This window comes from Hemitrygon akajei, chromosome 13, assembly GCF_048418815.1.
Source record: "Hemitrygon akajei chromosome 13, sHemAka1.3, whole genome shotgun sequence".
Lineage (NCBI taxonomy): Eukaryota > Metazoa > Chordata > Chondrichthyes > Myliobatiformes > Dasyatidae > Hemitrygon > Hemitrygon akajei.
The window spans coordinates 8770226-8786000 of record NC_133136.1 but is presented as its reverse complement, the minus strand read 5'-3'; the positions used below and the strand labels follow the sequence as shown (position 1 = coordinate 8786000).

At 43.5% G+C, this 15775-nt stretch overlaps 1 protein-coding gene across 1 annotated transcript in view; it reads right to left on the bottom strand.

Moving 5' to 3' along the window:
• Positions 1-267: 267 nt before the first annotated feature.
• c13h18orf54 (chromosome 13 C18orf54 homolog) overlaps positions 268-15775 on the bottom strand; it is a 54624-nt gene continuing 39116 nt past the window's right edge. Inside the window, exons 7-8 of the mRNA XM_073064103.1 lie at positions 10241-10314; positions 268-527 (exon numbers count right to left, since the gene is read on the bottom strand). Of these exons, the coding sequence (XP_072920204.1) occupies positions 437-527; positions 10241-10314 (165 nt within the window). The 3' untranslated portion in view covers positions 268-436. The remainder of the gene's footprint in view (positions 528-10240; positions 10315-15775) is intronic.

The following is a 15775-nucleotide window of genomic DNA, read 5'->3' as shown; positions in this document are numbered from 1 at the left end:
CTGGTGTGAAATGGAAACATGGTTAAGGTGGTCTTTCCCAGCTATATTTCTATTTCCATAGATGGTGCCGATATGGGATGACTCTTGGTGTGCAGCTCCAATAGAAATCATCAAATATTCCCATTTAGAACCACTGCAGCTGAAATTCACAGTTACAGCCATGGGTACTTCAGTAAGCAACATCCTCACTACTTACTTAACATTTTTTATTTGTATGATTTTTATTGCAATTTATAGACTTTTTAATGTATGCAAGGTATTGCTGCCATAAAACAAGAATTTCACGACATCTGCCAGTGATATTAAACCTGATTCTGATAAGGGACTCCAACATCACAACACATTGGCACAGTTTGATCCATTAAACATTATATTTATTTGGTTAAACTTCATACTGTAGATATTATACAATAAAATATCTGCCCCAGGTTGCTTCTCAAATATATTGATCACTCTCCATTTCTTTTTTCTTCTTGGCACTGATATTATCAACCAACTCCTTCAGATGATTCAGGTGGCTGAGTGCCCTGGTGAGAGAAAACATTTCAGCTGTCATTATATCCTTCATCCACATGCAACTGCTCTTAAAACTGAAGATTTGTATTTAAACTGTTATGGACCTAACTGGATCTAGTCCAGCTCGGGCCTAGCAGAGGTAATTAAAATAACCGTAGCCACGGGTGAAGTGCTGGAGGATAGGAGGATAGCTAACATTGCTTGTTCTGTTGTTTTAGTAAAGCTCTAAGAAAAAGCCATGAAATTATAGGCTGGTGAGCCCGACATCAGTAGTGGGTAAGTTATTGGAAGATGCAGTATTCTAAGGGGAAAAATATCCAACTATTTGGATTGACAGAGACTGATTAGGTAGTCAACATGGCTTTGTGTGTGATTTTTTAACCAATCTTAGAGAGTTTTTTGAAGATGGTTTATAGTAAGGTAGCCCCCAATATAAAACGAGAGACAGAAGTTATGTACAGCCATAGCAAGTTTATTTATTTACTGATACAGCACAGAATAGGCCCTATTGATCCTTTGAACCACACAGCCCAGCATTCCCCCAATTTAACCCTAGCCTAACCACATGACAATTTACAAAGACCGATTCACCTACCAACTGGTGAAACTTTGGACTGTGGGAGGAAACCCAAGCACCTAGAGGAAGTCCACAGGGTCATTGGGAGAACGTACAAACTCCTTACCGGCAGCAGCAGGAATTCAACCCAGGTCACTGGTACTGTAAAGTGGCAGCATAGATAGCTGGATCATAAAGAAAGCTTTTGGCACATTGACCCTGGTTGGTCCTACCGATGCAATACCTCAAACTTTTCTGCATTAAATTCCATCAGCCATCTTTCAGCCTGTTGTGCTAACCACTACACTACCATGCCACCCCTGTGTTGCAGTTACTTTGAGTGACTCTTAAAATCTTCAGTGTAAACCACTAGTTTCAGGGATTTAGAGCATAAGACAGTACAGCACAAACCAGCAATCACTCCGTGGTCAAAGTTACTTAGACCACATTTCTTCCCCATTCTGATGTTTGGTCTGAACAACTGAACCTTTTGACCATGCCTGCGTGTTTTATGCATTGAGTTGCTGCCACATGATTGGCTGTTAAGATATTTGCATTAATGAGGTGTACAGGTGAAACTAATAAAATGACCTCTGCGTGTGTTTACTGGTTGAGTCCTGTATTCATTATCTATTTCAGTTTTCATCACCGTTTATTGTTCTTGAACTTTTTGGCAATATTATGAGCAATCTCAATGTCCTTTAAATCCCTTTAGTTAGCCACATGGAACTCACCTTTCCATGCAAATATACACAGCATTTCTCAGTGAAAGTAATAAAACCTCTAACACCTCATCTACCTGGCCAACCTAATTCATAATTAACTGGCATCATTTTCTTTTAGAATCACAGAAAAGTACAGCACAGAAATAGACGCTTTGGTCCATCTGGTCCAAGCTGAACCATTTAACTAGTCCTTTTGACCTGTACCAGGACCATAACTCTCCATACCCTGCCATCCAGGTACCTATCCAAACTTCTCTTAAATGTTGAAATCGCGCTCACATGCACCACTTGCACTTCCACACTCACAATCCCCAGAGTGAAGAAATATCACCTCAGGTTCCCCTTAAACTTTTCACCTTTCATCCTTAACCCATGACCTCTGGTTGTAGTCTCACCCAACCATAGAGGAAAAGGCCTGCTTGCAGTTACCCTATTTACAACCCTCATAATTTTACATACCTCTAACAAATCTCCTCTCAATCTTCTACGCTCATCCTAAGCTATTCAATCTATCCTTATAACTCAGATCCTGTAGACCCTGCAACATCCTTGTGAATTTTTCTGGACATTTTCAACCTTACTTACATCTTTCCCATAGGTAGGGGACCAAAACTGCACACGATACTCCAAAGTAGGCCTCATCAACATCTTAAATAATTTCAACATGAACATCCCATCTCCTCTACTCAATACCTTGATTTATGAAGGCCAATGAGCCAAAAGCTTTCTTTATGACCCAGCTACCTAAGCCACCACTTTCAATGAATTATGCTCTTGCATTCCCAGATCTCTTTGTACTGACATACTCCCCAGGGCCTGACTGTTCACTGTGTAACACTGGTTGGTCCTACCCAAGTGTAATACCTCACACTTGTCTGCATTAAATTCCATCTGCCACTTTTCAGCCCATTTATCCAGCTGATCCAGATCCCGCTGTAAGTCCTGATAGTCTTCCTCGCTGTCCAGGCCAACTATCTCTAATCAGTGCATGTCTATCAAAATACTCATGCATACAGTCCCTCAGAATACCTTCCAATAACTTTCACACAATTGATGTTAGGCTCACCAGCCTATAATTTCCTGGTTTATGTTTACAGCCTTTCTTAAACAGCGGAAAAATATTAGCTACCCTCCAATCCTCTGGCACCTCTCCTGTCACTGAGGATGATTTAAATATCTCTGCTAGAGCCCCTGCAATTTCTGCACGTCTTCCACACAGTCCAAGGAAACACCTTGTCAGCTCCTTGGGATTCATTCACCCTAATTTGCCTCATGATAGCAAACACCTCCTCTGTAATCTGTACAGGGTCCATGGGACCTCGCTGCTGCTTTGCCTCATTTCTATAGACTCTGTAACCACCTCCCAGGTAAATACAGATGCAAAAAAATCAATTTAAGATCTCCCCATCTCTTTTGGTTCCCTGCATGGAGTACCATTCTGATCTTCCAGAGGACCAATTTTGTCCCTTGCAATCCTTTCACTCTTAACATATCTGCAGAATCCCTTAGGACTCTCCTTCCCCTTTCTGCTTGGGTAGTCTCATGCCTTCTTTTAGCCCTCCTGATCTCTTTCATTAAGCATTTCTCTTGCATTTCTTATACTCAAGTACCTTTTTCTTCCTACCTGCCAGCACTAGTTTTGCACTTCAGAATATCACTCTCAAACTGACTGTAAAATTCTTTGGCATGACCTTTATCTCCAGTCTTCTAATTAACCCCAGTCACTGAATTTTAAATAACCTGTACTCTGACATATTGTTCCAGAAGTACTTATTGCCCTGAGAGCACTTTAATTTATTAAGCTGGAATTAAAGAATGTGCTCTACAAATTCTTGTACGAAGTCCCCAATAAAAGATAATACTCTCAGTACAAAATGGTTTTATAGTAATTACTCAACAGATGAGGTAGCCTGATCTGATAATTTACAGTAATTAACTGAATTCAAGGGAATGAGCTATATTTAATAGATATTCCAAAGACATACACTCAGTGGCCACTTCATTAGCTACATCCTGTACCTAATAAAGTGGACATTGAGTGTACACTCCTGTCTTCTGCTGCTGTAGCCCATCCCCTTCAAGGGTCAACGTGTTGTGCATACGGAGATGCTCTTCTGCACAACGCTGTTATAACACATGGTTATTTGGGTTTGTCTCCTTCCTGTCACATTGAACCAGTCTGACTATTCTTCTGTGACTTCTTCCATTAATAGGGGTGCTTTAGCCCACAGAACCACCACTCACAGGATGTTTTTTTAATTTTTGAACCATTCTCTGTAAACTCTAGAAACTGTTGTACATGAAAATGCCAGGAGATCAGCCGTTTCTGAGATACTCAAAAACCACTCCGTCTGGCAGCAACAATCATTCCACAGTGAAAGTCACATAGTTCACATTTCTTCCCTAGTCTGATTGAGCTGAACAAAGGCTAAACCTCTGCATGCTTTGGTGCATTGAGTTATTTATTTGTTTAGCAACACAGCATGGAGTAGAACCTTTCTGGCTCTTGGAACCATGCCACCCAGCAACTGCACAAACCCTGAGTAACCCTACCTTAATCACAGAAAGATTAATTAACCAATTAACCTATCCAGTATGTCTTTGGACCGTGGGAGGAAACTAGACAGAGATTCCTTACAGAACAGCGCTGGAATTGATCTCGGAACATCGGAACACCCCAAGCTGTAAAAGTATCATGCTAACTGCTACGCTACTGTGGTGCCCATCAGTTGTTGCCACACAATCAGGTATTTGCACTACCGAGCAAATGTACAGGTTTACCTAATAAAGTAGCCACCGACTGCAATTTCAAGGTGAGCATAATGAGTTTTAATGTGGACTTCAGGGATTTTCGTTTAACACAGCTCAATGAGTGGCTGATATCTGGACATTGCTGCCAGAGAAGATAGTGGAATCAGATACTATCACTACATTTAAGAAAGATTTAGACAAGTACTTCAATTGGCGAGGCAGGTGCTACACCTTGCCCAAGGGTGACCTGCAGGCTAGCGGAGAGAAGGAGAAACTTACACCTCCTTTGGTAGAGACGTACCCCCACCCTGTCACTCATTATCCCTCTCAATATTTCAAAGACTTCTGGATGGGGGCAGATGGTCATAGCTTTGCTGCTGCTTATGCATGGGAGGGGGCAATAGTGGGGGCTTTGGGGCGTTAACATTTTGACTGTCACTTATTCTTTGGGGCACTCTTCTGTTTCATGAATGTCTGCGAAGAAACAGAATTTTAGGATGTATATTGTATACATTACTCTGATATTAAATGTAACTATTGAACTAAGAAGTTACCCTTCACTGTCCTACACTCCAATGGATAAAGTCCCAACGGGTTGGACCTCTCTCCATAATGCAGACCCTGAACTCCTGGCAACACCCTCTTAAGTCTTCCCGCTTGAGGATGACATTCTAATAACAGGGTAACCAAAACTGTACACAGTGCTCCAGGTGTGGCCTCACTAACACCTCGTACAACTGCAACAGGTGCATCTCAAAGATGTGTGCTTACCCACTCTCTTCCTTCTCTCTCTCTACACCCATGACTGTGTGGCTAAGCACAGCTTAAACACCATCTATGGATTCACTGATGACACAACTATTATTGGCAGAACTTCAAATGGTGACAAGGAGTGAGAGAGATCAGCAGGTTAAGTGGTGCCATAACTACAACCTTGCATTCAACATCAGGAAGACCAAGGAATTGATTGTGGACTTCAGGAAAAGGAAGTTGGGAGAACACACACACCAACCCTCAATGGAGGAAAGGATGAACAGCTTCAAGTTTCTAGCTGTCAACATTCCTGAATATTGATACTGGGCCACGCATATTGATACAATTATGAAGGCGGCAGCACACCAGCAGCTGAATTTCATCAGGAGTTTGAAGAGATCAGGTATGTCACCAAAGACACTAGCAAATTTCTATAGATGTACAGTGGAGAGCACTCTGATTGGTTGCATCACTGCTGGCCACTTCACAGCATCAGAAAGAGCTGCAGGAAGTTGTAAACGCTGCTTGCACCATCATGGGCACGAGCCTCCCCACCTTCGAGGGCATCTTCAATAGGCGATGCCTCAAGGAGGCAAAATCCATCATTAAGGACACTCACCACCTGGGATATAAGATACCAGAGCAGAATTAGGCCATTTGGTCCATTGAGTCTGCTCTGCCATTTCATCATGACTGATCCATTTCCCTCTCAGCCCTAATCTCCTGGCTTCTGCCCAAATCCCTTCATGACCTGACCAATCAAGAATCTATCAACCTCTGGCTTAAATATATGCAATGCTGGGGAGGTTTTAAACTAATATGGCAGGAAGATGGGAACCCACACAGAAGAGGGAAGTGATGCAGAGACCAAAGCTAGAGTTAGTGAAGAAAAAAGTAAGAGTAGAGTGCATAAAAGTAAAAAGCAAAAATTGCATAGGTCACTAGAATCCAACAGGACAATGAGTATAAGGGCACTTTATCTAAATGCCCGTAGTATTAGAAACAAGATTAGTGAACTTGTGGCACAGATCAGTACCAAGGCATCTGACTTAGTGGCCATTGCAGAAACCTGGTTGCAAGGTGGAGATGACTGGGAATTAAATATCCAAGGATATCAGGTAATATGGAAAGATTGGCAGGAAGGCAGAGGAGGTGGAGTGGCGCTCTTAATTAAGGATGATATCAGGGCGAATGTGAGAGATGATATAAGATCTACAGAGCAGAATGTTGAGTCCATCTGGGTAGAGATTAAAAATAGTAAAGGGAAAAAAAATCACTTGTGAGTTGTCTATAGGCCACCTAATAAAACTTGCAATGGCAGAGGCGATTAACCAAGAAATATCTGATTCTTGTAAGAATGGAACTGCAGTTGTCATGGGGGATTTTAGTTTCCCCATAGATTGGGTGAATCAGGTTGGTCAAGGAAGTCCTGAGGAGGACTTCATAGAATGCATCTGTGATGGCTTTCTCAAGCAGCATGTTAGTGAACCTACAAGGGAAAATGCTATCTTAGATCTAGTCCTGTGCAATGAGACAGGTAAGATTAACGATCTTGTAGTCAGGGATCCTCCTGGAAAGAGTGATCATAGTATGATTGAATTTCACATACAGATGAAGGATGAAATAGTTAAATCTAAAACTAGTGTATTATGCTTGAACAAGGGAGACTACAACAGGATGAGGGAGGAGTTGGCTAATGTGGATTGGGAGCACAGTCTATTCAGAAGGACAGTTGAGGAACAGTGGAATACTTTCAAAGGGATTTTTCACAGTGCTAAACAAAATTATATTCCAGTCAAAAGTAAGAACAGTAAGTGTGGGGAGAGCCAGCCTTGGATAACTAAGGAAATAAAAGATAGTATCAAATTGAAAGCTCGTGTACAAAGTCGCAAAGAGTAGTGGGAGACTGGAGGATTGGGAAAACTTTAAAAAGCAACAGAGAACAACTAAACACAAAATAAGGGAAGATAGAGTATGAAAGTAAATTAGCACAAAATATAAAAAGAGACAACAGAAGTTTTATAAATATATAAAACGGAAGAGGGTGGCTAAAGTCAACATAGCTCCCTTAAAAGACGAGAAGGGGAAATTGATATTGGGTGATAAGGAAATGGCTGAGGCATTAAACGACTATTTTGTGTCGGTCTTCACGGTGGAGGACACATCTAATATGCCAAAGAATTATGTTATGGATGAAATGGGAGCTGAGGACCTCGATAAGATCACTGTCACTAAAGAGATAATGATGAGCAAACTAGAGGGCCTGAAGGTAGCTAAGTCCACTGGTCCTGATGGGATCCATCCCAGAGTATTGAAGGAATATGTGGAGGTTATAGTAGACACGTTGGTAATCATTTACCAAAATTCTCTAGACTCTGGGCAGGTCCCGGCGGACTGGAAGACAGCAAATGTCACGCCACTTTTTAAAAAAGGATGTAGGCAAAAGATGGGCAACCATAGGCCAGTTAGTTTAACATCTGTAGTTGTGAAAATGCTTGAAGCTGTCATTAAGGAAGAAATAGCGAAATATTTAGAAAGGAGTGGTTCCCTTAGACAGATGCAGTAGGGATTCAGAAAGGGCAGGTCCTGTTTGACAAACTTACTGGAGTTCTTTGAGGACATAATGAGTGCAGCGGATAGAGGGGAACAGGTGGATGTCGTATACTTGGATTTCTAGAAGGCGTTTGATAAGGTGCCGCACAAGAGGCTTATAAATAAGATATGGATGCATGAAGTCAGAGGAAGTGTATTGGCATGGATAGTGGATTGGTTAGCCAACAGAAGGCAGAGAGTTGGTATAAATGGGTGTTTCTCCGGTTGGCTGTCAGTGGTGAGTGAGGTGCCGCAGGGGTCAGTGCTGGGCCCGTGGCTGTTTACCATTTACATTGATGATTTGGAAGAGGGGACTGAGTGTAGTGTAGCAAAACTTGCTGATGACAGTAAACTGAGTGGAAAAGCAAATTGTACAGAGGATGTGGAGAATCTGCAGAGGGATATAGATAGGTTAAGTAAGTGGGCCAAGGTCTGGCAGATGGAATACAACATTGGTAAATGTGAGATCATCCACTTTGGAAGGAATAATAGAAGAGCAGATTATTATTTAAGTGGTGAAAGATTGCAGCATGCTGTTGTGCAGAGGGACTTGGGAGTGCTTGTTCATGAATCACAAAAATGTTATTAAGAAGGCAAACGGAATGTTGGCCTTCATTGCTAGAGGGATTGAATTCAAGTGCAGGGAGGTCATGCTGCAACTGTACAGGGTACTGGTGAGGCCGCACCTGGAGTACTGTGTGCAGTTCTGGTCTCCAAACTTAAGGATATACTGGCTTTGGAAGCAGTGCAGAGGAGGTTCACCAGGTTGATTCCAGAGATGAAGGGGTTAACCTATGAGGAGAGACTGAGTCACCTGGGACTATACTCTCTGGAGTTCAGAAGAATGAGGGGGATCTTATAGATACATACAAAATTTTGAAAGGGATAGATAAGACAGAAGTAGGAAAGTTGTTTCCATTGGTAGGTGAGACTAGAACTAGGGGACATTGCCTCAAGATTCAGGGGAGAAGATTTAGGATGGAGATGAGGAGAAACTGTTTTTCCCAGAGAGTGGTGAATCTGTGGAATTCTCTACCCAGGGAAGCAGTCGAGGCTTCTCCACCACATACAGTATATTTAAGATACAGTTAGATATATTTTTACATAGTAGGGGAATTAAGGGTTATGGGGAAAAGGCAGGTAGATGGAGCTGAGTTTACGGACAGATCAGCCATGATCTTATTGAATGGCGGGGCAGGTTCGATGGGCCGGATGGCCTACTCCTGCTCCTATTTCTTATGTTCTAATGACTTGGCCTCCACAGTCACCTGTGGCAACAATTCCACAGATTCACCACCCTCTGGCTAAAGATATTCCTTCTCATCTCCATTCTAAATAGATGTCCCTCCATTCTGAGGCAAGTGTCCTTTGACCTTAGACTTCCCCACCGTAGGAAACATCCTCTCCACATCCACTGGTAGCATTAATGAGAAGAGGACATCCGTGTGAACTCTTCTCATTAATACCACCAGACAGCAAGTACAGGAAACTGAAGACACACACTCAATGTATTAGGAACATCATCTTCCCCTCCACCATCAGATCTATGAACACTACCTCACTATTTCTCTTTTCCACTACTGTATTTATTTTTTGCAACTTATAGTAATTTGTGATGCCTGCATTGGACTGCTGTCAAAAACAACAAATATCATGATGTAAATCCGTGGCAATAAACCTGATTCTGAGCATATTGGAGAGTTAGGCCACGAGGTATGTATTTGCATAATTTGTCTTCTTTTGCACATTGGTTGTATGCCAGTCTTTTGTATAGTTTTTTCATTAATTCTATTTTATTTCTTTGTTCTATTGTGAAACCCTGGAAGAAAATGAATCTTAGGGTAGAATACAGTGACATAAACTGTATGCAGTTTGATAACAAACTTTCTTTGAACTTTAACAATGTTATGAATGAACAACCTGTAGGTTGCTACTCACTGGTTGGACAACTGAACGTAACAATCTCCTACAATCCAATCGTTTGTCTGTAGGTCAAGGCACATTTAATAAATACTTAAAGATAAATAAATATTAGCTTTATTTATCACAAGTACATTGGAACAACGAAACATACAGTGAAGTGCATTACTGGCATCAATGGCATACAGTACAAAGAAGGTGTTGAGGGTAGCCCACAAGTATAGCCTTGCTTCCAGCATCAGAGCCTGCTCACAACTTACTAACCCTTACTTAACCTGTATGTCTTTGGAATGTAGGAAGACATCTGAGCACCCAGAGAAAACGGTCATGGGGAGAATCGACAATCTCCTTCCAGACAGCGGCGGGAATTGAGTCAGGATCGTGAGCGCTATAAAGCATTGTGCTAACTGCTCACTGCTTTAGTTACCTTTGCAATGACTTGCTGCCAGGAGCCTCTTCAAAATCCAGGTCCTGAGTCTGAGATGTAATGTTTTCTGGTAGCTGTTTTAAAAAAAAATGCATTATTTTAACAAATGCATCAAAACAATAATTATACCTAATATATTTTTAAAATCTCAGACACTAGTTTGCAGCACATCGGCAGAGCTCGACACTCAGACAGCAGCTATGGAAGGAAACCTATATCCAAACAATAATGAGTCAAAATCGAAGCAGATTTATTATGTCACCATGTACTACCGTATATGAGGGGTATAGATAGGGTCAATGCAAGCAGGTTTTTTCCAATGAGGTTGGGTGGGACTACAACCAGAGGTCATGGATAAAGGGTGAAATGTGAGAAGTTTAAGGGGACCACAAGGGGAAACAAGAGAGATGGTTGTTGACTTCAGGAGGGCACTGAGCAATCACTCCCTGCTGAACATCGACAGCTCCTCGGTAGAGATCGTAAAGAGCACCAAATTTCTTGGTGTTCACCTGACAGAGAATCTCACCTGGTCCCTCAACACCAGCTCCATAGCAAAGAAAGCCCAGCAGCGTCTCTACTTTCTGCGAAGGCTGAGGAAAGTCCATCTCCCACCCCCCCCTCCCATCCTCATCACATTTTACAGGGGTTGTATTGAGAGCATCCTGAGCAGCTGCATCACTGCCTGGTTCGGAAATTGCACCATCTCGGATCGCAAGACCCTGCAGCGGATAGTGAGGTCAGCTGAAAAGATCATCGGGGTCTCTCTTCCCGCCATCACAGACATTTACACTACACGCTGCATCCGCAAAGGAAACAGCATTATGAAGGACCCCATGCACCCCTCATATAATCTCTTCTCCCTCCTGCCGTCTGGGAAAAGGCTCCAAAGCATTCAGGCGCTCATGACCAGACTATGTAACAGTTTCATCCCCCAAGCTATCAGACTCCTCAATACCCGAAGCCTGGACTGACACCTTGCCCTACTGTCCTGTTTATTATTTATTGTAAATGTCTGCACTGTTTTTGCGCACTTTATGCAGTCCTGTGTTGGTCTGTAGTCTAGTGTAGCTTTCTCGGTGTTGTGTTTTTATTACGTAGTTCAGTCTAGTTTTTTGTACTGTGTCATGTAACACCATGGTCCTGAAAAACGCTGTCTCATTTTTACTGTGTACTGTACTAGCAGTTATGGTTGAAATGACAATAAAAGTGCCTTGACTTGACTTCACTTGGAGGGTCACGAGGGTGTGGAACGAGCTGCCAGTGCAGGTGGTGGATGAGAGCTCGATTTCAACATTTAAGTTTTGATAGGTGCCTGGATGGTGGGGCTATGGAGGGCTAAGGTCCCAGTGCAGTCAATGGGAGTAGGCAGTTTAAATAGTTCGGCATGGACTAGGTGGGCCAAAGGGCCTGTTTCTATGCTGTACTTTCTTATGGCTCAACCCTGAGATTCATTTTCTTGCAGGCATTTACAGGAAAATAAAGCCGTACAATAGAATTTATGAAACTATAAACAAAAACTGCCAACCAATGTGCAAAAAATGTATTTTTTTTAATTGGATATATCTATTTGGACTAGGTCCACCAGGCCCTTCGAGCCACGCTGCACTGCAACCCCCGATTTTACCCTACCCTAATCGCAGGACAATTGATAATGGCCAATTAACCTCCTAACTGGTACATCCGTGGACTGTGGGAGGAAACCAGAGAACCCAGGGAAAACCCATGCATTCCATGAGGAGGATGTACAAACCCCTTCACCGGGAATGAATTCTGAACTCTGACACTGAAAGAGAGTCACGCTAACTGCCACGCTACCATGCGTCCTGATACTGTGCGAATTTAAAAAAAACATAGATTAAAATATATATTTTTTTCCCATTGGAGGGTGAGGACCAGCAGTCGGAGCAGTTGAAACAGTTTATAGGGAACTTCGGAGGCTGAAACAAGGGACTGTCTGGGCTCTGTGGAGTGGGGGTCCAGGGTTCAAGTTCCAGTGGTGGCCTGGTAGGGTCTTGGGCTGGACCCCTCACACTTATGCTACATTTGCCCACGAAAACATCCAGGTGAGAGTGACAAGAACAAGAAGAGTCATGCTGGCTTGGACATTGTCCAGATTAACTTATTATTTAATTATTTATGGTTTTATATTGCTATATTTCTTCACTATTCTTGGTTGGTGCGGCTGTAATGAAACCCAATTTCCCTCAGGATCAATAAAGTATCTCTGTCTGTCTGACTGTCTGCCTGTTAACAAGGTCCACGCCAATGGTTGGGGAACCAGGACCATCTGGTGAGAAATTGGCTATCGGAACAAACCTTAAATGGACGAGTCTGGACGACATGGAATTAATGGAATGATACGTCAGCAGAAACCCACGCGAAAGAGGATGCATCAACAATGAAGACCATCGTCCACATTCACAGAAAAACAACTGGTTACCCAGCGATCAAACACTGTCAACAGAGGATTGATATCACATCTTGAATTGGAAGACATACAATCACGATGCACCACAGCAACATCACCGCAGAACCAAGCCAATCAGGAAATACGAGTTCAAACCCCACATCCACAATTTACAGATGCCACAAAGGTAACAGCATCACCTTGTACACGGGAAATGCCAGTCCAAACCTCAACTTGGGGCATATTGACGCTGGCTGCTACAATCAGAGAGAAGATCATAGCTAAACTAGTGTCTGTCAATGAACTGGGCTCCCCAGACTTAGTGATGAAATTCCATCAGAAAGAATGCTAGAAACAGCCAATGAAGCACAACTCACAATTGCAGCCTCCAACATAACTGAGGCCAATAACCTGATGTATGCATTGGCAGCAGCAGTTCTAGAAATGCTGGACTACAACATGAAATACAGTGGACAGTACTGTTATAACTCCTCCTGGAGACTATAATTGGAAGCCAAGATGAAAACCACAATTGCGGAGGTCAGCAGACTAACTGAGCTGCAGAAAGGTGGGAAGCTCAAAGACTCATCCTGGCTACAAAAGGAAGTACAGAGCCCTGGAAACTGCCAAGCAACAGTTAACAGCTCTGGCTACCAGACTAAAGGGGTATACTAAGGACACAGAGGCCAAGTGAATAAATGCACTCTTCTCCAAAGAAGCAGGAAGAGTATTCACACAGTCCCAGACCAACAACATGCCAGTAACTGAACCAATCAATACAGCATCTGAGGAATACTGCAAGAGTATATGGGAGAAAGAAGCATCACATAACACCAGAGCCCAATGGCTGAAAGACCTACAAACAAGCCTCTGCAATCTCCCAGAGGAAGAACCAGTCACCGTCACAGCAGAAGATGTCCAGCAACGGGGAGCAAGTATGAAGAACTGGACATCACTAGGGCCTGACATGATCCACGCCTGTAGGCTGAACAAACTAACAACACAGCTGGTAGCTCAAATAAACTAGATGCTTGAAGCAGGCTCCCACCCCGACTGGTTAACTCAAGGAAGGACAGTACTCATAGTGAAGGGTCCTCACAAAGGAGCAACACCATCAAACTACCGGCCTATAACCCGCCTGTCAACAACATGGAAACTCCAGTCAGGCATCATAGCCACCGAGCTGAAGAAACATGTGTGTAAATTCCTGAGACCTGCTCAGAGGGAGATTAGTAATGGAATCAGAGGCTCCAAACACCAACTACTGGTAGACACCGCAGTCATGTGAGACCGCAAGACCAGGCAAACCAACCTAAGCACAACCTGGACTGACTACCAGAAAGCGTATGACTCAATGCCCCACACATGGGTCCTGGAATACCTGTCTCTGTACAAGGTCAACAAGACACTAAGGACCTTCATCAAGAACTCAATGGGCCATTGGAACGCAATGCTAGAAGTTAACTCGAAGGTAATAGCACAAGTGGCCATCGGATGTGGAATATACCAGGGTGATGCACTATCCCCATCACTGTTCTGCACAGGCTTGACCCCCCCCTCAGCCAGTTCTTCTCAGAGAGCGGACATGGGCACATGTTCAGGAATGGAGAGACCATCAGCCACCTCCTGTACATGGATGACATCAGGCTGATGCCAGAAATGGAAGAGACATTTGACTCACTAATCCACCCGACAAGGGTGTACAGCAGAGACATCGGGATGTCATTGGGCTGGAAAAGTGCAACTGGATGGAAATGAAAAGAGGCAAACTCATCAAAATTGAAGGAGTCGAGTTACCCGAAGGCCACACACTAGATGTACAGGACAGCTACAAATACCTGGAGATTCTGCACATGCATGGAAGCCGTGATGAAGACAAAAGGAAGGATGCAACATCCAGGAGTGAGACTTGTCCTAAAAAGCCAGCTAAACGGGAAGAAGAAGAAGATCAGAGCCATCAACACATTCACCCTACCAGTCATTAGATACCCCAGTCACAACAGAGCACAGGCCAAGGAATGAACTGGAAGCTGATGACATCAAGACCTGGAAACTGCTAACGATACATGGAGGATTCCATCCAAAGTCCAATGCCCAGCAGCTGTACACCTGCTGGAATTAAGGAGGATGGGGACTTGGAAGTGTCAAGGCCACAGTCCTGGGAGAAATGCGAAACATCCATGAGTATGTCAGGAAGATGGCCCCCAAGGACAACCTGCTAGGAGAAACCTCAGACAGCAAGCAGAGGATATGGCAGTTGGTGAAGCAGAGCCAGAGGACCAGAGGCCATGGCAGGACAAACCACTGCACAGGATGAACCATCACCAGATATCAGAAATGGCTGACATAAGGAAGTCCCACCAATGGCTGGAAATAGCAGGGCTGAGGGACAGCACAGAGACGCTGCTCATGGCTGCACAAGAACAGGCACTGAGTACATGAACAATAGAAACAGGGGTCTATCACACCAGGCAAGACCCAAGATTCAGACTGCGTAAGGAATCTGCTGAAACCATCCAGCACATAGTAGCAGGAATTGTGCACAGGAGCATCTGTGCTGAGTGTGGATTGGACACTCCCAAGTTCAAATGGGAAAGACCTGAGAAGATAGTGGAGAATGACAGAGCTAAGATCCTGTGGAACTTCCATATACAGACTGATCAGTAGGTAGTGGCCAACCAACCTGACATAGTAACACTGGACAAGGAACTGAAGAAAGCAATCGTAATAAATGTGGTCATGACAGTAACATCAGGAAGAGAGAATATGAGAAGCTGGAGAAATACCAGGACTTGAAAGAGCAGAAAGAAAGGATGTGGAAGGTTAAAGCCAGAATAATCCCGGTGGTGATAGGAGCACTTGGAGCTGTGACACCTGGACTGGGAGAGTGGCTCCAACAAATCCCAGGGACAACATTGAGATCTTGGTCCATAAGAATGCACTACTAGGAACAGCAAGGAATCAGTGCCAAACCCTCAAGCTCCCAGGCCTCATACACCACCCAGGCCAACCGATGACGTAGTGGCATCAGCACTGGACTTCGGGTTCGATGGTCCTGAGTTCAAATCCATCCGGATCCCAAATTGTGCAGCAGAAGAAAAGCCTGGCAATCTACCTTGCCACAAAAC